Source organism: Staurois parvus, unplaced genomic scaffold (genome assembly GCF_062004578.1).
Source record: "Staurois parvus isolate SC_StPar_1 unplaced genomic scaffold, SC_StPar_1.0 ptg000453l, whole genome shotgun sequence".
Classification (NCBI taxonomy): domain Eukaryota; kingdom Metazoa; phylum Chordata; class Amphibia; order Anura; family Ranidae; genus Staurois; species Staurois parvus.
This window is the reverse complement of record NW_028318249.1, coordinates 823,685-851,330: the sequence shown is the minus strand read 5'-3', so window position 1 is coordinate 851,330 and position 27,646 is coordinate 823,685. Positions and strand designations below refer to the sequence as shown.

Sequence of the window (27,646 nt, the reverse complement as noted above, 5' to 3'; positions counted from 1 at the left end):
TGCTTTTATTTATTTATTTATTTATCGAGTTTATATAGCGCCAAAGGGTTTGCTCAGCGCTGTACAATAGAGGGGGGACAATACATGAAACAGAACAGTATCATCAAACAGCACACGAGGGGTTAGAGGGCCCTACTCTTTCGAGCGTACAATCTAGGAGGGAGGGGGTAGAGGCACAGGAGGAAACGGCTGTGGGGGATGGAGTGGTAGCCCTGTACCATGTGACCTCTGTGATCATTCACAGATTTCACACGTAGTAAGCAATGATGTCAGAAGTGACATTTTGCTTACTACTCTGCTTGTGATCACTGATTGACCAATCAGTGATCACATGATCGGGACCTCGTACAGAGGTCCCGTACGACGATCGGTGTTCCACTGTGTCCGGAGGACACAGCGGGCACCAGATCGCGGTGCTGTGCGCTCCCAAGGAACGTGCACAATCCATAATGGTGGGCGCCATTTATAAACGGCCACCCGACTCTGCCGTGGCACCGTCCGGCCGTTTATATACAGGGGCCGGACGGCAAGTGATTAAATGGACTGTATTGTGTTTCTGCAAAATGCTGCAGAAGATGCTTAGGTGTGACCCTGGGGTTTATGCTGAAGTTTAATCTGATTATATTATGCCTTCCCTGGTTCCCCCCCCCATCCCTTCATCAACATCCATTTACCCTAGGTTCACACCTATGCAGGTTGCGTTGGAAGCGTTTCTGCATTGCGTTTTTTATGCATTTTTGCCGCGTATTTAATGCGCTTTGCAGGGTTTTTTCTCCATTTTTTTAATTATTCTTGTTTCTAGGCAGATTTTAAAAGCGAACTGTTACGATAAATAACCCATCTATGGCCTGCAAAAGTCTTGACAAAACAAAGCCCCTCTTACTGCTAATGCAGGCCATAGACAGGTTGTTTATCGGCCGAATTTTCATCCGCACGAAAAATCGGACGATATTCACGCCGTTAGTGGGGCAATACCGTCGGACATTTTTTGCAGATCTTCTCGTTTGCTTTTATCGGTCATGCTGGAAAGTCCACGAAAAACGGCCAGCAACGACCAATTTTTCGGTCTATGGCTAGCCTAAGGGCTCTTTCACACTGGTGGCTTGGGACAGTAAAAACAGGAGGTTGAGCCGTGCTTTAACACCCCCATCCCTTACCTTGCCGTCCCTAATCACCCACCAAAATTCTAACATTACAGCTTGACAGGGCTGTATGCACGCAGCTGTGGTCATTTTAACTCAGGGGGTGCCACCTATTAAACTTGCCTATTGAGATGAATGGGGGGGGCTCACTTCAAACCAAAGGGCAATTGAAAAAAAATTAAGCAAAAAACAGGCATCAGGAAGTGGCAGTAACGTCTCCTGCACACCTGTCAGCTGCTCAATTGTCTTCTGAAAAGCAATCTCCCACAGATTGCTCTTCAGAGGGAGGTAAGCATTACCACCTGAGAGAGCACTAAGTCTTTTCATGGTGTACATATGGGAAAACAGATGGATGATTCTAACTCATGGCAGTAGGGTTGGATTTATCATTTTTTTACTCCAAGGACAGCTACCTTATGCTGCCAGTGACTTTGCCTAGAGCTGAAATGATGTCATCAGTCTGCGGCTGGCAGGAGGAGGGATTTTCTCTTTCTCCTCTCCTCCAGTTATCAGTGTAGCTTTGGGGCTGATCTGCGTCAAACATTTGTGAACACAGCTCAAAAAAATACCTGGGCACCAGGATTTGTATGATTGTGCCATCTCAGTCCAGGAAGAAGCTGCTGACAATGGGTGACACCTGAAAAAAGATGTTGCCGCCCTTCTGGAGAGAAAAGCAGGTGAAGGAATTGTCAGGGAGAGTACTGTGATCTCTATAAGGGTTAATAAATACCTGGGCGTGTTACACAGTGTGACGCATTACAAAGCATGCTGCACATTATATGAGACAATGTATCTGATGACAGGTCCACTTTAAAGATTCTTTATTGGATTTCTCCATGCTTTGAAGGACAAGGTGTAACTGAAACATGGCCATGCATGACTTTTAGTTGACAGATGTGATGTCATCGAGATGTGGACTTTTCTATGGCGATACGTGCGAGTTAAATGATCTAGGACGAATCATCATGGAGACTTTCTTCAGGGAATAGTAATCTGTATTCATCCAGCTGTACCACACAATGCCGTCCGGACCCATCATCCTGCGACCTTTCACGTATTTACCTCCCTGAAAACACAGCAAATGGTAGAATCCATATCATGCCATCAATACTGCCTGGCTTTACAATAGAAAAGTGCTCCACTGCCAGCCAATCAGAACTCCTCTTGCACCAGCCTGACTTTGTAAAGTGAATTTTAATTGGTTCCTGCAGTTTGCTCTTAGCATTGCTTAGAGTCAGTTAGGGCTAAAGGACTTAAATTAAATTTGCGTATGTTAATTGGGCACACTTAGGGGTCTATGTATGAAAAATGCTATGAACTTGTCTGGGCATTCGCACAGCCATCACAAATAATCCCCGTAATATGTCTGATATGTTGAGTTCCTATGATAGTCAGCTCCATCTAGTGGCCATAATGTGGTATTTTCTGAATTCAGTAAAAGACGGCCATCATAGTATATCAACATATGAGACACATTGCAGCGATTATTCGTGACGGATGTGCGAATGCTCAGATAATCGTACAGCAATTTTTTAATAAATAGAGCAAGCTGGGATTAAACCAATTTTGTATATGTTAGTTGGGCCTGCTTAGGGGGTCTATTTATAAGAAATATTGCTGTGAAATTGTCTGGGCATTCGCACAGCCGGAACGAATAATTACCGTAATGTGTCTAATATGTTGAGTTCCTATAATCTCCAGCTCCATCTAGTGTCCATAATGTGGTATTTCTTGAATGAGTTATTCAATAATATAGTACATTATGGCCACTAGATGGAGCTGATAGTCATAGGTGTTTGACACATCACAGCGATATTTGTGATGGATGTGCGAATACTGTGAAATTGTCTAAGCATTCGCACATCCATCACTAAAAATCTCTGTAATGTGTCTAATATGTTGAGTTCCTATGATCTCCAGCTCCATCTAGTGTCTATAATGTGGTATTTCCTGAATTCAGGAAAATACCGCATTATGGCCACTAGATGGAGCTGACCATTATAGTAGCTCAACATATGAGACACATTACAGGGATTATTTGTGACAGATGTGCGAATGCTCAGATAATTGCAGAGCAATTTTTTTAATAAATGGGCTTAAACCAAATTTGCATATGTTATTTGGGCATGCTAAGGGACCTATTTATAAAGAAAAAAAAAAATCCTGTGAAAATGTCTGGGCAATCACACAGCCGTCACGAAAAATCACCGAATGTATCTAATATGTTGCGTTCCTATGATCACCAGCTCCATCTACTGTCCATAATGTGGTATTTCCTGAATTAGTTATTCAATAATATAGTACATTACGGCCACTAGATGGTGCTGACACATTACAGCGATTATTTGTGAAGGATGTGTGAATGCTCAGATAATCGCAGAGCAGTTTTTTAATAAATTGATCAAGCTGAGCTTAAACCAAATTTGCATATGTTAATTGGGCAAGCTTAGGGGCTTATTTATAAAAGAAAAAATTGCTGTGGAAATGTCTGGGCATTCGCACACCCTTCATGAAAAATCCCCAAAATGTGTCTAATATGTTGAGTTCCTATGATCACCAGCTCCCTCTAGTGGCCATAATGTGGTATTTCCTGAATTCATTAAAATACGGCATTACGGCCACTAGATGGAGCTGGCTATCATAGGAACTCAACATATGAGACACATTACAGCGATTATTCGCGACGGCTGTGCGAATGCTCAGATAGTCATACAGCAATTTTTTAATAAATAGAGCAAGCTGGGATTACACCAAATTTGCATATGTTAGGGGCCTATTTATAAACAAATTGCTGTGGAAATGTCTGGCCATTCGCACATCCCTCACGAAAAATCACCTTAATGTGTCTAATATGTTGAGTTCCTATGATCACCAGCTCCATCTAGTGGCCATAATGTGGTATTTCCTGAATGATTTATTCAATAATATAATACATTATGGCCACTAGATGGAGCCGACAGCCATAGGAACTCAACACATTACAGCGATTATTTGTGAGGATTGTGCGAATGCTCAGATAATCACAGAGCAATTTTTTCATAAATTGATCAAGCTGAGCTTAAACCAAATTTCCTGAATTCAGGAAAATACGGCATTACGGCCAGTAGATGGAACTGGTGATCATAGGAACTCAACATATATTTTAAGAAAGAGAGCAAGTTGGACTTAAACCAAATTTGCATATGTTAACTGGGCATGCTTAGGGGCCTATTTATAAAAGAAAAAAAACAATTGCTGTGGAAATGTCTGGGCATTCGCACACCCATCACGAAAAATCACCGTAATGTGTCTAATATGTTGAGTTCCTATGATCGACAGCTCCATCTAGTGTCCATAATGTGGTATTTCCTGAAATCAGAAAAATACGGCATTACAGCCACTAGATGGAGCTAACCATTACAGTAGCTCAAAATATGAGACACATTACAGCGATTATTCGTGATGGATGTGCGAATGCTCAGATAATCGCACAGCAATTTTTTAATAAATTGATCAAGCTGGGCTTAAAACAAATTTACATATGTTAATTGGACACAATTAGGAGCAAAAAAAATTGCTGTGGAAATGTCTGACAATTCGCACATCTGTCACGAAAAATCCCCGTAATGCGTCTAATATGTTGCATTCCTGTGATCTCCAGCTCCATCTAGTGGCCCATACTGGGATTTCCTGAATAAGGTACTCAATGAGATACTGCATCACAGCCACTAGATGGAGCTGGCGATCATAGGTGCTCGACGCATTAGACGCATTACAGCGATTATTTGTGATGGATGTGCGAATGCTCAGATAATCGCACAGCAATTTTTTATAAATAGAGCCTTTAATTTTTTGTAATCAAAAAATATGTATCGCCATTTACAAACCACAAGCCATGATATTATATATTATATATATTAGATAGGAAGTCTTGGAAGTCTGAGGTTTGTTATTACAGTCTGTGCCTCCCCATGGGGGAGAATTCCCCTCACTTCCTGTTCAAATGACGGGTGTCAGACACAACAGGAAGTCAGGGAATATTCCCCCACAATGGGGTTACACACAGCAATAAAAACAGATTTTCTAATAGGGATTCAATATTGTACGTGTCCCCGCTGAGAGAACCCCTCACTTCCTGTTATGGGGACAAGTAGCTTGTGAGGGTAAATCTCCTCGAGGGCACAACTGACATTTTAGAACTGCCTAGGGTTGGCTGCACTTTTAACCACTTTTGGAGCGATATGCCCCAAAAATCTTATAGAAAATGTTTAGGATGTTTTCTCCAGCACCTCCGCTCCTGTCGCTGCTCACCCTGCTGGTAGCTCCAGCAATTACCGGATGTCAGAATGACAGCCGGGACTTGCTGTGTATTACATGGCAGGAACAGACGTCATAATGGAGCGATATGCCCCAAAAATCTACCAGAAAATGTTGAGGATGGATCTGTTTTCTCAGGCACCTCCGCTCCTGTCGCTGCTCCCCCTGCTGGTATCTCCGGCAATTACCTGATGTCAGAATGACAGCCGGGACATGCTGTGCATTACATGGCAGGAGCAGACGTCATAATGGAGCGATATGCCCCAAAAATCTTCCAGAAAATGTTTAGGATGGATCTGTTTTCTCCAGCACCTCTGCTCCTGTCGCTGCTCCCCCTGCTGGTATCTCCGGCAATTACTGGATGTCAGAATGACAGCCGGGACTTGCTGTGTATTACATGGCAGGAGCAGACGTCATAATGGAGCGATATGCCCCAAAAATGCCCCAGAAAATGTTTAGGATGGATCTGTTTTCTCCAGCACCTCCGATCCTGTTGCTGCTCTCCCTGCTGGTATCTCCGGCAATTACCGGATGTCAGAATGACAGCCGGGACTTGCTGTGCATTACATGGCAGGAGCAGACGTCATAATGCAGCCAAACATCGCCGGGACTGTCATGGAGAAAATGTCATGTAACAATGTATGAACTTCCTATTATTTGTACGAGATGAACGACCTTTCATCTGCATATTGCATCTCTTAAAGTATAACTAACACCCCGGTCACACCGGGTGCGACTTGGCATGCGATTTGCGTGCCATGTGACTTGCAAATCGCATGCCAAGTCACACCACATTTCTGTGAGGCCGCATATTTGCGCGAAGAGGTAATGGTTGAACTGGATGGACTTTTTTCTTTTTTCAGCCAGACTAACTATGTAACCATGTAACTATGTAACGAATGCATTAGTTTCATTCGGATGACATCACATGATGTCATAGTAGTTCGGGCCCATAGGGAAATAAATTCAATTTTCGAGTTAGTTCCATAAAGCCTACATGTATGGAGAAGGACAGGAGTAACTATCTGAACATTGGAGGAGTGGTAAGTAATGTGATGCTGGAATGCATGGGAGATTTTTTTGGAAAATGTCCATTAAAGGTGGACTAACCCTTTAAGTAATGGCAAAGTTATCACCAAATAAATAGAAAATGTGACAACTGCTTTGGCCTCTAGGGGGCGTACAGGTACGAGAGCTGAAGTGGTTAACCACTTCAAGTCCGGACACTTTCACCCCCTTCCTGTCCAGGCCAAATTTCAGCTTTCAGTGCTATCACCTTTTGAATGACAATTGCGCGGTCATGCAACACTGTACCCATATGAATTTTTTACCATTTTTTTGAGACAGATAAAACTTTATTTTGGTGGTATTTATTCACCACTGGAATATATATATTTTTTTTTTGCTATATAAATGAAAAAGTAAAAAATTTTGAAAAAAAAGTGTTTTTCTTATAAAATTTAGCAAATAAATAATCTTTCTCATAAATCTTGGCCAAAATGTATTCAGTTATCTTTTTAGTAACAAAAAATAACCCAAATTAGTTTATAACCAAAATTATAATTTTTCAAAAATGTTTTTACATTTTTATTTTTTAATATTTTTATGTTTTTTTTTTAATATGCTGTCACACTAGCAGTACAGTATCACCATAGTGACACTGTACTACTTGTGGGGGGTGCTGAAGATTTTTTTTTTGTTATACTGATTGCTTTTCCACCTGTAAATGCTGTAAAAGCGATAATTTCTCCTTCTCTCTGGCTGCATTCCTGCAGCCATTGAGAAAAACTGTGTGAGCTGTGATTGGTCACAACTTGTCACATGGTACAAGGCTGTTGTGACTAGCCTTGTACCATGTGACCTCTGTGATCATTCACAGATTTCACAAGTAGTAAGCAATGATGTCAGAAGTGACATCTTTCTTACTACTATTCATGTGATCACTGATTGGCCAATCAGTGATCACATGAATCAGGACCTCACACAGAGATCCCATACAACAATCACTGTTCACGGTCCCAGGGAGCGCACACATGCAGGGAAGCAAGAGTACGTTTATAAACAGCCACCCGCCCCTGCACTGCTCCGTCTCGTCGTTTATGTACATGGTCCGGACGGTAAGTGGTTAAAGGTGGACTAACCCTTTAAGTAATGGCACAGTTTTCACTAAACAAACAGAAAATGTGACAACTGCTTTGGCCTGTAGGGGGCGTACAGGTACGAGAGTTGAAGTGGTTAAAGTGGAGTTCCACCCGATTTTTAAAGTGTGTCCCCATGCATTGCTTCCCGCTTTCCTACCAATGTTTAGACCCTTTTTTCTCCCAAAGTTTTCATACCTTTGGGATGCCTGAAGCACTGCACTTCACAGGTACATCACATCCTCTCGCCTGTTGGTTCCTGGGATATACATGTCATCAATCCCAGAAGTCAACAGGCATCCTCCACTCTGCAGCGAGTTCTTCACACTATGCAAGCGTGAGATCGGGAGGTGCATGCTGGGTAGCCAGCTGCACCGTATCCCGGAGGAAAGTGCGGCTGGACTTCAGATGCCCACAGTGAAGATGGAAGAATACAGGATCCTGAGGGGCCAGAGAGTATCTTTAATAAAGCAAGGAAATGCAAATGATTGCATATGCAGCTCATGCCAATTTGCATGGCATAAGCTGCGACTGTCACGGAGGTGCTTTAGGAAAAAAAATGACTGGAACTCCGCTTTAAAGTACTGCAGGCCAGGACTAATCCCCTTTTAACCTGACCCAACATTTCAAGCTTCCTCCACCAAGTGAGATTGCATCCCTCACCGTATAGTACACTCCATTGAGGTTGGAGTAGAAACATTGGTGATACCACCAGCCGCCATGAGAGATCCCGGCACACAGATTGCCCGACTCCGGAGTGCTGAACCCCCTCTTGTTGTGGTACCAGGAGAAGGAATCCTCTGCCGTCCCTCCGGCTCCTGACACGTGCAGACGATAGTCATTGCTTTCATCTTCAATGCTGCAAGAAATAACCACCCATGCAGCCAATTAGAATTCAATGACCAGAAGAATGCAATACAATGGTGAGGGCTGCTCTCTACTCACTAAATGTCCTGGGAATGATGGGAAAACATTAGACCTTGTTTTATCCCATCTTTGCACTCCCTACAACCTCACCAACCCCCCTTTCCTCTTTCTGATCACAATCTCATCACCTTCACAGTCTCCTTGTCTTCAAACACCTATCCCTCCGAACAGCAAACAAATACCCGCAGAAACCTTCACAACTTAAACCCTCTTCTTTTCCACTCTGCAACTGACCACCTCTATGACAGAATCTCTCCCCTGTCCTGCTCTGACCTGGCCACTGATGTCTACAACAGTTCACTTTCATCCACACTAGACACACTTGCTCCTCTAACAACATGAAGCATCAGGCCCCGACCATTACAACCGTGCCAGACTGACGACACCAGAAATCTTAAGAGACATAGCCGTGCACTGGAGCGACTGTGGAGTAAAACCAAATCTCACCAAGCATTCACCCTATATAAATCTGCTTTCTTAGCATACAATTCCTCCCTTTATGCTGCCAAACAAGCCTACTTTGTCACTTTCATCAATACCTTGTCATCCAGTCCTCGTCGTCTCTTCTCTACTTTTAACTCTCTACTTTCTCCACCTCCACCTCCACCCAGTACCTCACTCACTGCTTACGAGATTGCAAATCATTTCAAATACAAGATTGATGCAATTTTTTAGGGGCATCTCCACTGCACAGACAACCATCCCACTTAGCATACCTTATACTAAACCTCCCTCAACACTTTCCTCTTTTGACCTCGCTACTACTGAAGACGTCACTAAGGTTCTGTCAGAAGCCCATCTTACCCCCTGCTCACCACCTGCCCCCTGAAACCTGTCCCCTCACAACTACTATGGTCACCCTCTTCTTCCATCCTATGCTCCCTCACTCACATCTTCAATCTCTCCCTCTCTAATGGCACCTTCCCTTCCCCCCTAAAGCATTCACACATCACCCCCATAGTTAAAAAGCCCTCCCTGAACCCCACCAACCTGAACAACTTAAGACCCATCTCTGTGCTGCCATTTACCTCTAAACTCCTAGAACGCTTAGTCTACAATGGCCTGAGCTCCTACCTTACTGACAACAACCTTCTTGACCCTATACAGTCTGGCTTTCGCTCACTACACTCCACTGAAACTACCCTACTAAAACTCACTAATAATCTACTAACAGCTAAAATTAATGGCCACTATTCCGTACTCTTACTACTTGACCTCTCTGTGGCTTTTGATACTGTTGACCATCCCCTCCTCCTCAAAATACTCCACTCTCTTGGACTCCAAGACTCTGCTCTCTCCTGGTTCTCCTCCTACCTATTGCAGTGCCTCCTTCAGCATTACCTATAGCTCAGTCTCCTCCTCTCCACCTCCTCTTTCTGTAGGTGTCTCTCAAGGTTCGGTCCTTGGACCCCTTCTCTTCTCCATCTACACCTCCTCCCTTGGTCACTTAATAAACTCTAATGGCTTTAAGTACCATCTCTATGCTGATGACACACAAATCTATCTTTCTACCCCTCACCTCACCCCTTCAGTCTCCTCTCACATTACTAACCTACTAAGTGACATATCAGCATGGATGTCACTCCACTTCCTCAAACTCCAATCTTTCCAAAACTGAGCTCTTAGTATTCCCCCCAGCCTGTGCCCCCTCCCTTGACTTCTCCATCAAGACCAATAATACAACACCAGTCCCTTCCCTCATGCCAGGGTACTAGGTGTAATCCTAGACTCCCATCTGTCCTTTCAGTCCCAAATCCAATCGCTGTCCAAATCTTGTAGACTTCACCTCCGCAACATCTTCAAGATACGCCCGTTCCTAACCTCAGAAACCACTAAGCAACTTATTCACTCCCTTGTTATATCTCGCCTTGACTATTGTAACTCCCTCCTCATTGGCCTACCTCATCGCAGGCTATCCCCTCTTCAGTCTATCATGAATGCTGCTGCCAGACTCATCCACCTTACTAACCGTTCTGTATCTGCCATCCCTCTCTGCCAATCCCTCCACTGGCCACCACTCAGTTTCCTCCATCCCTCTCTGCCAATCCCTCCACTGGCTTCCTATTGTCCAACGAATAAAAGTCAAAACATTAACAATAACATATAAAGCCATTTATAACTCTGCCCCAAATTACATCACCAATCCTGTCTTCAAATATCACCCGAGCCATCCTCTCCACTCCTCGCACGACCTCCTGCTCTTTAGCTCCCTTGTCTTTTCCTCCCATGCTCATCTCCAAGACTTCTCCAGAGCCTCCCCCATCCCCTGGAACTCTCTACCCCAATCTATCCATCTATCGCCTACTCTGCTCAGTTTCAGGCGATCTTTCAAAAACCTATCTCTTCAGGGAAGCCTATCCTGCCTTCAGCTAATAACCAAATCTTCTATTTCTCCTATCAGTTCATCCCCCACAGTTATTACCTTTTGTACCACCAACCCCTCCTTCTTAGATTGTAAGTTCCAAGGAGCAGGGCCCTCCTATCCCTCTTGTATTGAACTGTATTGTTGCTGTATTCTCTCCCTTTATATTGTAAAGCATTGAACAAGATGTTGGCGCTATATAAATCCTGTATAATAATAAAAATGATAATAATAATACTGGGTAATACTTTATTAGGTACACCTTGCTAGTGCTAAGAAAATATTCCCCACACCTCTACACCTCTACACCACCAACATGAACCATTCATACAAAGAAGGAAGGATTCATGCTTTCATGTTGATTATGCCAAATTCTGACCCTACTATCTGATTGTCACAGCAACCGGTCTGCCAATTCTCCTGTGATCTCTGACATCAATGTATCACCCTTCTAGTTAGCTAGGGGGAATTAGACTCTAATTGTTAGCTAGGGCTGAGTAGCAGCCTGGGTGTGATAGCTAGCAGGGGCCAAGTTTTGGTCAGAACTGGGAGGCTGTGCAGACCAGTCGTCTGGAATTTCCCCCTGTTCTAGAACTTTGGAGAAAGGTCTAGAAGCAGTGGGTGGATCTGAGGAATGGCTGGTCAGTTAGAGTTTCCTTTAATATAGCATGAAATGCTTTCTTTTGCCTGCAGCTAAGTGATGATGTCATCTTGGCCTAGGCAAAGTCATTTGTTCAGCTCAGGGATGGGTTTATAATAATAAAAGGTTCCGGTTTATAAAAAGGATTCTGTTACTATATATTTTGACATGTCAGGAATTGTATTCATACAAAGGAGAAAGGTTATCACTCCGCATGGGACAGAGGAGGTATTGGCTTATGTGGCTCTTGCTGCCTACTACAGCTCCAACTTTACAAGTCGTCCCTCTGCATTGCACTCTGATGCTTTGGGATGGTGGGTCAGCAAGCCCAGACCGTAATCTACCAGTCACCAAGCCAAGATCTACTGGTTGCTGACCCCCGTCTTAGAGGATCCTGGCTAATTCCCAACAGACGACTTGGCAAGGGGCTAGGACAGCAATGGGCAAACTACGGCCCGGCGGACCTTTTAATCCGGCCCGTGGAGAGTGATACTGTCAGGATGGCTGTCAGGATGTGTGTAGGCGGGGCAGCGTGACGAACGTGAGGGGAGCTAGGCTCCTCTCACAGTCCGCCCTGAAGACCGGAACGGCGCGGGAACACGGCGAGAGGAACGCGCGGAGCAAAGGTAAGTGAATTGACACAGGGGGGACTTGGCTTACTACTTGGGGGGGATTAGTACTATGGGGGATGAATTACTATATGGGGGATTAATTACTATGGGGGATGAATTAATATGGGGAATGAATTACTATAGGGGGGATGAATCACTATAGGGGGGATGAATTACTATATGGGGGATGAATTACTATGGTGGATGAATTACTATGGGGGATGAATTACTATGGGGGATGAATTACTATGGGGGATGAATTACTATATGGGGGATGAATTACTATGGTGGATGAATTACTATGGGGGATGAATTACTATGGGGGATGAATTACTATATGGGGGATTAATTACTATGGGGGATGAATTACTATATGGGGGATGAATTACTATATGGGGGATGAATTACTATGGGGGGTGAATTACTATGGGGGATGAATTACTATATGGGGGATGAATTACTATGGGGGATGAATTACTATGGGGGATGAATTACTATATGGGGGATTAATTACTATGCTTACTATGGGGGAATATTACTATACTTACTATGGATGACACATACACATCATTCATCTACTCTTGGTCCGGCCCCCGGGTCCAATATATGAACCCATTGCGGCCCTCAAGTCAAAAAGTTTGCCCACCCCTGGGCTAGGACAACCTTTAAGCTCCATGCACACTAGCGTTTTTTTAAGCTCAAGAAACACTGGAAAAAATGCTGGTTAAAAAGCGCTGGTAATAGTGTTTTTAGTAGCATATTATTAGCATTAACCTCCCTAGCAGTATTCCCGAGTGTAGCTCGGGGTAAAGTTTCAGTACCAAAAGCGGTAATCCCGAGCTACACTCGGGTTTACCATGCAGCGTTGCACAGGGATTCGGCGGCAAATTAGAACATTTTAAAAAATGACATTTTTTTTAAAACGAATATTACATAGTAAAACATTACTGTACCAAAGCATTTCACATACATTTTGTCCCGAGTGCTTTGTCCTGTGCCCTGCCTGCATTGTTACTGTTCTTTCTGCCTGGAAACTTAGAAAAGTCCATGGCGTCCAAAAAGCGTCCCTTTAGGTCAAAAGCGGTTTTAGACCAGCTAGAGAACAGCGATAGTAAATCAGAACCACTTGCAGAATTGAGTGATAATGATTCGTGGGGAAATTCGTCATCAGACACTGAAAACGATTCTGCGACTTTGCTCAGCGATGTGCGAACTTGGCACTCTATTTCACATTTCAGTGTTTTTGGTTTGATTATATTATGGAATTAAATTTATTATTATATTATTATTTTTTATGATTATTTATTAAATTATAATTTATGATTTCGTGTTTCAAGTTTTATCCTATCCGGGATGTTTACTAGACTCTTATTCAGACAGATTTCAGTGAGTTATTCCTAAAAATTACAGCCTACAATAAAAAACTACATATTTCCATGCAAAAAAAATGGTACCGCTTTCAGCACCAAAAATCTGCAATAATAATACCGCTAGGGAGGTTAAGGAGTGTTTAGGCGTGTTAGCGTTTTATTAGCGTTTTTACAGTACATGTTGAAAAAAAAAAAGAAAAAGCTAGAAAAAAGCTGTTAGTAGCATTCAGGAGAGTTTAGGAGCGTTTAGTGTTTTTTCTGCTTGAAGCCACTCCAAAAAAACTCCACAAAAACAATATTTTTTCTGATCCTAGAAGCTGAAGCTCAAAAAACGCTAATAGCCTAAAGTGGTGTGCATGGGCACATAGGACAACATTAATTAGCTTCTAGGAGCAGAAGGAGGGAAGCTCGGGACTTCACCGGCCCCCTGAGAGAGGACCACCTGTGTGGTGGGGAAAGAGCGGCTCAGCTAAAAAGCCTGGTAGCAGCCACTGACCCACCGGTAACACAAGAGAGGGACCAAGTGAGTAAACCTGCACCCCCTGGGCCGGTATGGGGAAGGAGCACTCTGGAAGGAAAATGGATTAGCTCCTATCCGGGACTGTTTAATTATTTAAAGGGACAGGCACTGGATCCCCTGCCCAGGGATTCACCCAGAGCTGCTGGATTAAGGAGACTCTAGGGTGTGGGATGGTATATCAAGAGGGGCTGGCTAGTTCCAGAAGAGGATTTTTGCTGTAAAGACTTGTAAATAGTTTCAGGAAGTTGTCCTTAGTTCCAGTTCAGTTGGGCATCCCATACGCCCCTTACCCCATCAATGTTTATTATCTCCTAATAAAACATCAAAACAAGCTCAAGGACTGGCTACTATCTCCTGGATGCAAGTCTGAATGAAAATGCGTATTGCTTGGCTGTGCAGAACTATAGGGGGAGCCAAAACGTCTGCAACTCCTAAGGGGAAGGTGCTACATCAACAAGGCATTTTTGTCCACACAACTGCCGCTCACTGGATATTTTCTCTTTTTTGGATCCTACTTTGTAAATCCTAGAGATGGTTGTGCATGAAAATCCCAGTAGATCAGCAGTTTTCAAATACTCAGACCAGCCCGTCTGGCACCAACAACCATGCCATGTTCAAAGCCACTTAAATCCCCTTTCTTCCCTATTCTGATGCTCGTTTTGAACTTCACCAAATCGTCTTTACCATGTCTAGATGCCTAAATGCATTGAGTTACTGCCATGTGATTGGCTGATTTGCAATTTGTGTTACCAAGCAATTGAACAGGTGTACCTAATAAACTAGAATGTGCAGTAATTGAAATAATTTTGATGCTGTGATCCCACAACTTGGCACAGGACACAACACCGGCAGAACAGAGAGTCAAGATGTGGGACAGTTCTGGAAAATCAGGACAGCTAACTTCTATGAAGGCTATTTGTAGACTAAACTGGCAGCATCACGGCTGGAATATGATTTTGCTGTTATGGGCCACACAAGAAACATTTGTACCTGAATTCCCTGTAGACAGCGTACTTGTGTTGCCCGCTCCAGTCCTCCAGGTCAATGCGCAGACTGAATTCTCCCTTCCCTGTTATCCAGTAGATCTTCTCATTTCCCAGCCAGAACTCTCCCTTCAAGTTTCCAAAACCTTCTTTATACTCTTTCCAGGTCCTGTTAAAATTGACCGATCCATCTTGACGTCTCTGGATAACCGTCCACCCGCCACCTGCCAGATAAAAATGAAAAACTCCACTAAATGATCAGTTTGAATGCTCTGCATACAGTAAACTAGTCAGTACATAGATGAAGTCAGTATATATAGAGAGCTGGCAGGTCAAGGTGCCACATTCAAAATTATGCATGAAAAAAGATTGCATAGATTGTAACTTTCCTGGATTTGACTGGAAAGTCCCACATCTTGGGTATCGTCGATCAAAGGCTAGCAGTGTGATCACCAAACGGCTGGAGAGTGGTACAATAATGAGTGTCTGTAAGCATCTGTGAAGCATGGTGGAGGTTTCTTGCGAGTTTGGGGCTGCATTTCTGCAAATGGAGTTGGAGATTTGGTCAGGACCAATGGTGTCCTCAAAGCTGAGAAATACAGTCAGATATATATCCATCATGCCATATCATCAGGGGGGCATGCGATTGGCCCCAAATTTATTTTACAGCAGGACAATGACCCCAAACATACAGCCAATATGATGAAGAACTATCTTCAAAGATAGTTAAGAAGAACAAGGAGTCCTGGAAGAAATGGTTTGGGCCCCACAAAGCCCTGATCTGTGGGGGATTACATGAAGAGACAGAAGGATATGAGGCAGCCTACATCCAGATCTATGGTTAGTTCTAGATGTTTGGAACAACCTATCTGCCAAGTTCCTTCAAAAACTGTGCCAGGTGTACCTAGAAGAATTGATTCTGTTTTGAAGAGAAATGGTGGTCACACCAAATATTGATTTGATTTGATTTGGATCTCTCTGCTCTTCATTTACTTTCCACTTTGTTAATTGATAAAAATAAACTATTAACACTCCTATTTCTGAAATCATTCTACATTTACAGCATTTTTTCACACCTTATAGTACACAGTACTATATATATATATTGTATATACACTGCTCAAAAAAAAGGAACACTTTGAAAACACATCAGATCTCAATGGGGAAAAAATCTCCTGCTGCATATCTATGATATGGACTGGGTAATGTGTTAGGAACGTAAGGACGCCCCATCGTTTGATGGAAATGAAAATGATTGACCTACAGAGGACTGAATTCAAAGACACCCCGAAAATCAAAGTGAAAAAATGATGCAGCAGGCGAGTCCATTTTTGCTGAAATTTCATTGCAGCAACTCAGAATGGTCCTCAGTAGTTTTTTATGGCCCCCACGTGCTTGTATGTATGCCTGACAATGTCGGGGGAGGCTCCTAATGAGACCACGGATGGTGTCCTGGGGGATCTCCTCCCAGATCTGGACCAGGGCATCACTGAGCTCCTGGACAGTCTGAGGTGCAACCTGGTGGCATCGGATGGACCGAAACATGATATCCCAGAGGTGTTCTATTGGATTTAGGTCAGGTGAGCGTGGGGGCCATTCAATGGTATCAATTCCTTCATCCTCCAGGAATTGCCTGCATACTCTCGCCACATGAGGCTGGGCATTGTCATGCACCAGGAGGAACCCAGGACCCACTGCACCAGAAGGAACCCAGGACCCACTGCACCAGCATAGGGTCTGACAATGGTCCAAGGATTTCATCCTGATACCTAATGGCAGTCAGGGTTCCATTGTCTAGCCTGTAGAGTTCTGTGTGTCCCTCGGTGGATATGCCTCCCCAGACCATCACTGACCCACCACCAAAACGGTCATGCTGAACAATGTTACAGGCAGCAGAACATTCTCCACAGCTTCTCCAGACCCTTTCACGTCTGTCACATGTGCTCAGGGGGAACCTGCTCTCATCTTTGAAAAGCCAGTGGTGGACCTGCCAATTCTGGTGCTCAATGGTAAATGCCAATCGAGCTCTATGGTGCCGGGCAGTGAGTACTGAGCCCACTAGAGGATGTCGGGCCCTCAGGCCACCCTCATGAAGTCTATTTCTGATTTTTTGGTCAGAGACATTCACACCAGTGGCCTGCTGGAGGTCATTTTGTAGGGCTCTGGCAGTGCTCATCCTGTTCCTCCTTGCACAAAGGAGCAGATACCAGTCCTGCTGATGGGTTAAGGACCTTCTACGGCCCTGTCCAGCTCTCCTAGAGTAACTGCCTGTCTCCATCAGCTGAAACTGATTAACAACCCCCTCTGCTACTTAACTGACCAGATCAATATCTGGTCATATTTTTTTTCCCCTGCAGGAGCAAATTGGATCATGCTTTGCTGGGTTTTATTTTTGCCTTCCTCTGGATCAACTGTTGGTATATTTATTTATTTCAGGTACTTATATAGCGCTGTCCATTTACGCAGCACTTTACATATATATTGTACATTCACATCAGTACCTAACCCTCAAGGGGTGTACAATCTAAGGTCCCTAATTCACATTCATACATACATATACTAGGGCCAGTTTAGACAGGATCCAATTAACCTACCAGCATGTCTTTGGAGTGTGGGAGGAAACTGGAGTACCCGGAGGAAAGCCATGCAGGCACAGGGAGAACATGCAAACTCCAGGCAGGAGGTGCCGTGGCTGAATTATAACTTTTTTTTGTTTTCTCTATGGTTGAACTGGATGGACTTTTGTCTTTTTTCAGCCAGACTAACTATGTAACAATGTAATATCCCAGGAGTTGAATTTACTTGATGCTATACTCTGATTAAAAAGTGTTCCTTTAATTTTTTTGAGCAGTGTATGTATATAAATATATATATTATAGCTCTTCTTAAAGCTGAATGGTACTGTGGTATTAGATATGATGCAAACAGCCAACCAATATCAGTGAACAAGTGACAAAAGCGCTTACCCTCGGTGTCCATATCACAGTAGACGTCTACTGCAGTTCCTCCAGTAGATGGCACTATAGTATAAACCCCAGAGCTTTGCTCCCCTTTGTAATGATGATTAGAACAGTCAGTGTAGCAGCTGCTGGAGTACCTGAGATCTGAAAGAGGACATGGAGGTTTATCTCCTGTGAGAGAAGAATAAGTCAGAGACATGAAGGCCTTTAAAAATATCTGCATTGTTCGTTGCATTCAACAGAAATTTGCAAAGCGACACTCAGGACAAAAGACATTAAAATTGAAGGCGCTTTTTTAGCACACGCGTTCTAAATGTCATTGTATGACTTCTTCTTTTGCCCCAACAAGAAAAAGCTTACAAGGAAGTCAGTGAAAGTCTACCAAGATGGGAACGAAAAGGCACCATACACCGCAGTCACACAGTTCGCAAAGAGTTAATCCGGAAAAAACGATTGGTTATACACACAATTGCCTTTTATGAAAACATTTCTTTTTTAGTCACTTTTCAAAATATCAAATGCAATAATTCAGATCTTTCCAGAAATCTCATCAGTGGATAACGTCCTGTGCTCTCTGCCTGTGCTGTGCTATCAGTTACATTGTTCTAAGGACTACACAACACTGCCCACCTATGTTATGTCCTTTTTGTTTCTGGTCTTCTGATACAGTAAGCAGAGTGAGACCTTTCTAGAAGGCAGGGGTCTCCAAATTTTTCACTTCGAGGGCAACAAAGTATATTTTACACAAATTCGTGAGACAAAAAAAATCAGTTATTCATAAATAAATCTGCAGCAGTGGAATAGATTAGAATTTGACATGCTGCCAGCAGCAGGGCTGGATGGCAGACCTGTATACTCTGCCGACACCTAAATACTGGAGCTCAGGCATGGCGGTTAAACTTCCAGTTTGCATGGGGCCTTACATCTCCAGTCAGAACCCATCCCTGTACATTTGGTCCCCATCAGAATCTCCCCATACATCTGTGTCCCCATCACAGCCCCCCATTCATGTGTGCCCCTATTGGAGTCTCCCATCAGAGCCCCACATACATTTGTGCCCAGGGGCGGAATGATAACTCATGGGGTCCTTGGGCAATAGGGGATCATGGGGCCCCATGTCCTTGCCAAAACTTAAAAAAAGCCTATGAAAAAGGTACAAGGGGCATCTCATGGGGCCCCCTACTGACCCCGGGCCCTCAAAAGGGGATCATGGGGCCCCTGTGTCCTTGCCCAAACTCAAAAAAGCCTATGAAAAAGGTACCAGAGGCATCTCATGGGGCCCCCTATTGACCCCGGGCCCTCGGGCACTGCCTGAGTTTCCAAATGGTCAGTCCGCCCCTGTTTGTGCCCCTATCAGAGTCTCCCCATCAGAGCCCCACGTATATTTGTGCCCCTATCAGAGTCTCCCCATCAGAGCCCCCCATACATTTGTGCCCCTTTCATTGTCTCCCTGTATATCACTGTTCCCATCAGAGCCCCCCATACATTTGTGCCATTATCAGAGTCTCCCCATACACCACTGTCCCCATCAGAGCCCCCCCCCCCCATACATTTGTATCCCTATCAGAGTCTTCCCATACATCACTGTCCCCATCAGAGCCCCCCATACATCACTGTCCCCATCAGAGCCCTCCCCCCATATATTTATGTCTCCATCAGAGCCCCCAGCACATCCGTGTCCCCATTAGAGCCCCCCATGCATCTGTGTCCCCTTCAGAGCCTGCTGCACATTTGTGTCCCAATCAGTGTGTGGGTGGGTGCAGCATGATGCGGTCCAGTTACAATGAACAAACTTGTATTGAAGGAACAGTTCAAAGATACAAACAGCACAGCGGGAAGGATCCCGGCTGGGAACACTCACAGATCTGTGCAAAAATGTAGAGCGTAGCAGGATTTGATGAACCCACAGCATCTGTCTCCTATGGTGGAGTGCAACTTGGCCAGTCTGAGGATTCCTAGGAAGGATAGCATGTCCCTATCTTGTCCCTACTCGTCCAGAACCTTTCCCTACTGATATTCACTTGCCCTGACTGATGGGCAACCTGTCTCTATCCTGTCCCTACTCGTCCAGAACCTTTCCCTACTGCTATTCACTTGCCCTGACAGAAGGGAAACCTGTCCCTACTCATCCAGAATCTTTCCCTACGACTGATGGGCAACCTGTCCCTACTCTGTTCACTTACAAAATGCATGCCAAGCCTTAAATAAACTCTGCCTGAACCAAGATGGCCACCAGAGTCACATGGGATAGCAGCATCCAACCAGATCACTTCCTCAGCGACCTAGGTAACCATAGAGGAATATGTTCCTCTTGACTTCTTCTCCCGCTGCAGTTGAGTGCCACCTGCAGTGGAGAAAAGAAACTGCACCTCCCTACAAGTACCCCCCTTACAGATTTACAGATTTGTGTTCCCATCAGAACCTCCCCCCCCCACACACACACACACACACACTCACATTTGTGTTCCTATCATAGTCTCCTAAACATTTGTGTCCCCACCACCCATCAGAACACACTGGTGTCCCAATCAGTGCCTCCTTTGCATATCTGTGTCCACATTTGTGAGGTCAGGCACTGATGTCGGAGGAGGAGACCTGGCTCGCAGTCTCCGCTCTAATTCATCCCAAAGGTATTCTATGGGGTTGAGGTCAGGACTCTGTGCAGGCCAGTCAAGTTCCTCCACCCCAAACTGGCTCCTCCATGTCTTTATGGACCTTGCTTTGTGCAAGAGTCCCCTTCACTGGAACTAAGGGGCCAAGCCCAACCCCTGAGAAACAACCCCACACCATAATCCCCCCCCCCCCATCAAACTTTACACTTGGCACAATGCAGTTAGGCATTGTGCCAAGTGTAAGGAAGGAATTGAAATCTAATAAATGAAATGGGCAGGCCAGGGGTAGCCAGGCTGGGAAGGAATGAATGAAATGATGCTGGACACCTATAGCCAAGAAATGAAGCAGAGCTCTCTCTGACTTGCTGCAGCTTCTAATGCACATAGTGAGAAGCTCACAGTGTGCAGTGAAATCAGAGTAAGCCATTTCAGTCCAGGAGAGGAGCCGGTACAACTGTGTGAGACTGTAGGGAAGGCTGGAGGTCACCCAAAGTTTTTCTAACATGACTATGTTCTTATAGTGTGCTGTTACTTCAGGTAGCTCCCTGTGCACATACAAAAAAAGAAGAGACAAGTTACCTGCTGGATGTAGCTGATGGCTCTGCAGTGCTGCAGGAACAAGACATGAGGAGTTCCGGTTGGACCCATCGATCACCAGGGACAAATTGCGTACCTGGGCCTGAATGTCGTAGATGTAGGTTGCCTGTAGGTGCTGCAATGTGCTGCTCTCACTGGCCCAGATCTCCAGGCTGTTCACCCTGTGCAGGAGTGACGAGTTCTGATTGATGTTCTCAGGCTACAAAGAGAAAATGGCAGACTTTTTAAATGAAAGCTAAAGGATTTCCTGTCCCTATGGTGTCCCATATGTCCAGATTTAAGAACTTATTTCTCCTGACCCAATCTTTGTAGTGTGCCCCAAGGGGTAAAGCAGATGGAGTACTTTATCCCATCTTCCTAGGTGTTGTCTAAGGCCATCTGTGAGGTCACACCAGGCACCCCTCCTCCCTCCACGACTGTTCGAAAACACAGCTAGCAAGGAGATGGCTGCATTGACAGATGGCAGTTTTCTCTATCTCCAAGCATTTGTCCGCCTCCCCCAAGCATAAGCCACCCACCCCTGCATTCCTTGTGAGATACTTGACAAGTGTTTGGAGATATGGAAAACTGTCATCTGTCAATGCAGCCATCTCCTTGCTAGCTGTGTTGTTGGACAGTCGTAGAGGGAGGAGGGGTGCTTTGTGCAGCCATCTTCTTTCTAGCTGTGTTGTCGGTCAGTCGTGGAGGGAGGAGGGGTGCCTTGTGCAGTCATCTCCTTGATAGCTGTATTGTCGGAGAGTCATGGAGGGAGGAGGGGTGCCTTGTGCAGCCATCACCTTGCTAGCTGTGTTGTCGAACATTTGTGGAGGGAGGAAGGGTGCCTGCTGCAGCCATCACCTTGCAGTTGTGGAGAGAGGAGGGGTGATTTGTGCAGCCATATCCTTGCTAGCTGTGTTGTCGGACAGTCGTGTAGGGAGGAGGGGTGCCTTGTGCAGTCATCTCCTTGCTAGCTGTGTTGTCGGACAGTCATGTAGGGAGGAGGGGTGCCTTGTGCAGCCATCACCTTGCTAGCTGTGTTGTAGGACAGTCGTGGAGGGAGGAGGGGTGCCTTGTGCATCCATCACCTTGCTAGCTGTGTTGTCGGTCAGTCGTGGAGGGAGGAGGAGTGCCTTGTGCAGCCATCATCTTGTTAGCTGTGTTGTCGAACAGTCGTGGAGGGAGGAAGGGTGCCTGGTGCAGCCATCACCTTGCAGTCGTGGAGAGAGGAGGGGTGATTTGTGCCGCCATATCCTTGCTAGCCGTGTTGTCGGACAGTTGTGGAGAGAGGAGGGGTGATTTGTGCAGCCATATCCTTTCTAGCTGTGTTGTCGGAAGTCTTGGAGGGAGGAGGGGTGCCTTGTGCAGCCATCACCTTGCTAGCTGTGTTGTCGGACAGTCGTGGAGGGAGGAGGGGTGCCTTGTGCAGCCATCACCTTGCTAGCTGTGTTGTCGGACAGTCGTGGAGGGAGGAGGGGTGCTTGTGCAGCCATCACCTTGCTAGGTGTGTTGTTGCACTGCTGTGAAGTGAGAAGCGGCACCCTTTCTAACCTTTCAGACAACACCTCGGAAGATGGAACTAAGTGCTTCATGTATTTTGCCCCCTGGGGCACAGAACACATTAATAAAGATCAAAGTGAGACTTATTTTACAAAATGAAACAATAATCAGTTTATAATGGGGTATTGTGACAATGAGTGGTTTTGCACAGCAACTGGTTTTGTCATTGTGATCGGATTGATGTAGCGCTACCCCCACAGGAGCCACTGGTTTATGGGATCATCTGTTCTACCTCGGCGAAGGCCTCAGCCCCACTGACAGCTCAGGTATATACTGTACGTCAATAGGGGGAGATTAATGATTTTGGTTCATACCTTAAGGTCACCTTGAGATGAGTCTCAAGACTGTGTGGAAAGGTAATAAAGTATATTGATAAATTACATTCAGATAACCAGAGTATATCAATGAGAAACATTTTGCAGCTCACACTATTATAAAACTTCAATTAATGAGGTTAGAGTTCTATTATTAAGTAATGCGGTATTTTAGTAGTAAAACATTAATTCACGTCAAAAGAATTGTCGGCATTGCCCTACAATTAAAAAAAATGTTTTAAAAAAATGGCATAGGGTCATCCCTTTCATCCACACCAAGCCCTTTGGGTCTGGTTTGGAGTTTGAGGGGAACCCCCCACGTCAAAAATTTTTTTTAAATGCAGTGGGAGTCCCCCCCACAATCCATACTAGACCCTTATCCGAGCATGCAGCCTGGCAGGTCAGGAAAGGGGGGGGGGTGCTTGCTCCTGAACCATACCAGGCCACATGTCCTCAACATGGGGGGTGCTTTGGGGCAGGCCCCCCCCCCACAGCACATTGTCTCCATATTGATGGGGACAAGGGCCTCTTCCCCACAACCCTGGCTGTTGGTTGTGGGGGTTTGCAGGTGGGGAGCTCCCAGATCCCGGCCCCCCCATGTGAATGAGTATGCATCACATTCACAAAAAAAAGTGTAGTGTAAAAAAAAGACACGAGACAATGTCCCCCAAAGTAAAGCCAACATCAATCACGAAGCCTGCTGCCATCACTGACTGAAAAAAAAAAACCCCGCTCCGCTCCGCTCTCGACGCTGGTTCCTGCTGTCTGACAGATGCTCTGCATTGACAGTTCTTAAATAGGGTGATGATGACACAAGGGGGCAGGGTTACCCCTGGCCCCTTGTGACATCATCATGCGCTGTGATTAGCCAAAGCATGCTTTTGACAATCACAGTGCACTGTCGGGAGCAGTGCATCGCCTGCCGAACGCCCGTACCATTCATTTGTTCAACGAACACACAAACAGACCATGTTCGAGTCGAACTTACATTCAACTCGAACATGCAGCCCATCACTACCAATCAGCTTATAAATTCAGCTTATTCAATTAAGCTTTGATAATAAAACCTGGAAGCTGATTGCTTACTATGCAGAATTGCACCAGATTTTGCATGTTCCAGTTTTAGTAAATCCCCACCACAGTAAAGTAAATCTTCTGCTGGCTATGTTGGGCCCTATGGAGATGTTGGCGCACTTGATGGACGAAAAAGAAAGGGGGAATGTCTCTGCAAACAGTGAGTCAATATAGGAACAATGAACTCCTGAGAGCACTGATGAAGGGGTGGCCAAGCAAGAGTTAACACTCGGAGATATGGGGACAATTATCTGTCATGATTTCTGGCCAGCAGGACTGCAAATATGAAGCCGTAGGCAGATGAGAGAATTAGAGGTGCCAATGAAGATAAAGGAACAATATCGCTCTCCCGGTGAGTTAGTGCACAGTCAACTGATGAATTATCAGAAAGGACTGTAATCCACTCACCAGCTTCACTGTTATTGGTATCAGCAGGCTTCCCTTTCGAGGTGGGGGGCCCCCTTTAAGATCTTGTAGGCTTCCAGGCACCTTCTGGAAACAATCTAATGGATGACGGCTTCTACAGTGCAGCAGTAAATCCTGGTAGGACACTCTTTTGCAGAAGCAGCAGCGATTGGCAGGTCTGGGTCTGTTGTTCGGAGTCCCTGATGATTCCAGCGGTAGGCCTCTGGAACTCAACCACAGCTGACAGTGACACACCAACTCTAGCTCAGTCCATTGAGATGCAGCCGATCTCCCTGCTCTCTGGAACTGACAGGCTCTGGGTCCGATGCAGCGCAAAGTCTCTAACTGTACCCTTAGCTCAAACTCTCCCTCCTGCCTTCAGGCATGCTGAGTCTTGTAGTTTCCTGTCTCTGTAGTAGTATTGGCATCTTTCCTGCCTTGAACTACATTTCCCAGGGTTCAGAGCCCTAGCTGAGAATGAATCAGAAGCTTTAAATCCACACAGCTCCATTTTGTGTTAGAAAAAGGGAACTTCATTAAAAACTTTAACCAATGCTCTGCTAGACACTGATAGAAGTTACAAAACTGCTATATACTGATGATGAGAAAAGGTATTTAGCAGTTTATATTTACTAAAATAATTGCATTTTTCTATTGTGTGTACTGTGGGAGACCAGATATAGTGAATGCAGGGTCCTGGGTTTACTAACACTTTGACTATGACAATCAGGCCCGGACTGGGACAAAAAATAGGCATTTTAGACTGAGCAACTAATTTTTCCAGGGGGGGAGGGGGGTGCAAGGGCATTTGTGGGGCAGTTGGTGTTGGAATACTCATGGAGTTGGTCCTCCATACTGTAATGTAAAGGAGCACTGTGATATAAAGGGAACTGCACTGTAAAGGGGCACTGTATTGATTACAGTGCCCCTTTACAGCGCAGTCCCCTTTATATCATAGTGCCCCTAGAGATCTAATCTCCTACATATTCAAAGAGATGGTCCAATCCAGCAAAGAGACATCCCAATCCATCAAAGAGACATCGGCATATAGCAAAAAGACAGCCCAGTCCAGAAAACAGACATCCCCATATAGCAGAGACAGCCTATTCAGCAAAGAGACAGCCCGTCCAGCAAAGACACAGCCAGTCCAGCAAAGAGACATCCTGTCCAGCAAAGAGACACCCCTTCCAGAAAAGAGACAGCTCATCCAGCAAAGAGACATCCCGGCCAGCAAAGAGACATCCTGTCCAGCAAAGAGACAGCCCGTTCAACTAAGAGACAGCCCATCCATGCTAAAGAGCTGTAACAGTGTCCCTTCAGTGTGGCAGTGTGTGCAGCGGCCGGCCGGGAAGGTGTCCGTGTGTCAGCGGCGCTTCCTGCTTATCATCTAGAGCCGTCTCTGCCGCTCCTACTGTTGGCTCTGCTTTAGGCATAGCCACACAGCGGGAGGTGAGCGGGGCCGTGGCATGTGTTAGCCCAGTCCAGACCGCGGTCACTGCTTACCAACCGCTGTGTGGGTCGGTCATCAACAGGCCACTCTTCTTAAGCCCGGTGGCCCCAAATGCCCGGTGTGCTCTATGGCCAGTCCGGGCCTGATGACAATGCATTATAAAGCCTGCTCATTTTAGTTACAATGGGTCTTGTTACATAGACAACAGTTCCAACCCAATTATACATTGATTATTAAGTTCACATTGTTTTATTGATTACTTTTCTTAGGGGTGAGGGGGTTAAAGCCCCTGAAATGTTTGGATTTTTAAACAGTATATTATTGAAATAAACTTGTTTCTGGTCTTGAATATCACAGTGTGGATCCCCAATTCTAGATTCACTCATCCTCATCATAACCCAAGGTAATCATTGAAACCCTTTGATTGCCAGCTGCAGATCTCTTAACCTCACAAAGTGCCACCCAGCTCCCATAATGCCCCCTAACCTGCTGCAGAGCCTCCAAATCTGCATAGTGCACCTAACCTCTAACAGTGCCCCCAAACTGCCCCCAGAAATCTCATCCCCTATAGGGCCACCAAGTCTGCTGCACAGTCCCCCAACACATTTCAGAATCCCCATCCAGTTTTGTTATAGCATTCCCATACTTTTATTGTGCAAGTATACCCTTTATTTTCTATTGTTGCTGCATTGAAGGTTTTGGAAGAATTTACTGGGTCTTGGTCTCAAAAAGGCTGAGAACCACCATCCTAGAGTACAGTAAGGGCTTGTGTTGATGGGCTTTGTTTGCTTCAAGGGGGATTTGCACTCCCATATCTGAAGTCTATGTAAATGCAAAGCCCACTTGAAGAAGGTCAAATGCAGATCAGAAAAAGGTTAACTGCAAGTCAAATAAACCTGTCCATGAACTCTGAAAGATCTCAGAAATGTCTCAAACTAATGCCAACGACACAAGCCCAAAGCCCGCTGATATGGACCTTAATTTGTTTTTTCTCTTGGTCTTTGCATGTCACTCACCTGTTGTTCTAGTACTCTTAGGCGATGTCTGTGGTTCCTGAGTTCTTCCTGAAGCTCTGACAGCAGTTCTCTGAGCTCCAGGACCTCCTGTTTCCTCTGCTCATTCTCATGGAGCCAGTATGAGATTTCATCTGTACAACGGAACATATCTGGGCAACGGTGGCCATCTTGTTGAGGCAGTGTGGCGACAATCCTGCACCGTCCATTAGCCAGGACCTTATTACTGTACTCCCCACAATGCTCTGTGTTGCCAACAGGCATTTGGTGAGGGTCATTAAGAGCAATGGTGCTTTGTATTAGCAACCATATTAAACGTAATACAAGAGCAGCCATTTTGTAAAAGACTAACTGTTAACATAGCCAACAGCAAAGCGTGGTCTTCCAAAATTTACAGCCCCTCAGGCAACTGTAATTCTAGGGTTGGCTCAGAGGTCTAGCCCTCTAATTTTTACAATTTAAGAAAGTTTAATAAATACAGTTTCTGATTCACAGGACAACCAATGGGCAAAGTATCTCAAAGAGAAACAGCCTGAAAAAAAGCAGATATAGGTTAATCGTTTTCATGCAGCCTAATGCTCCATATAACAGAGGACATCATATTTTCATAGAGGCAGAATACCAAAACTGGATATTATCAAAGTGTTAGTCCATTTATTGTAAAGGTATTCTACCTGAGTGCCCAACTTTTGTCAT

The 27,646-nt window shown here is 45.0% G+C and overlaps 1 protein-coding gene across 1 annotated transcript; it reads right to left on the bottom strand.

Moving 5' to 3' along the window:
- Positions 1-2,018: 2,018 nt before the first annotated feature.
- LOC149453056 (fibroleukin-like) lies at positions 2,019-27,286 on the bottom strand. Its single transcript, XM_089688728.1, has 7 exons — positions 26,954-27,286; positions 22,571-22,738; positions 21,141-21,357; positions 17,956-18,093; positions 14,997-15,213; positions 8,240-8,435; positions 2,019-2,208 (listed from the first exon to the last, which is right to left on the bottom strand). The coding sequence occupies exons 1-7, from the start codon at positions 27,284-27,286 to the stop codon at positions 2,065-2,067; spliced, it is 1,413 nt and encodes a 470-aa protein (XP_089544854.1). The 3' UTR covers positions 2,019-2,064.
- Between the last annotated feature and the right edge of the window lie 360 nt (positions 27,287-27,646).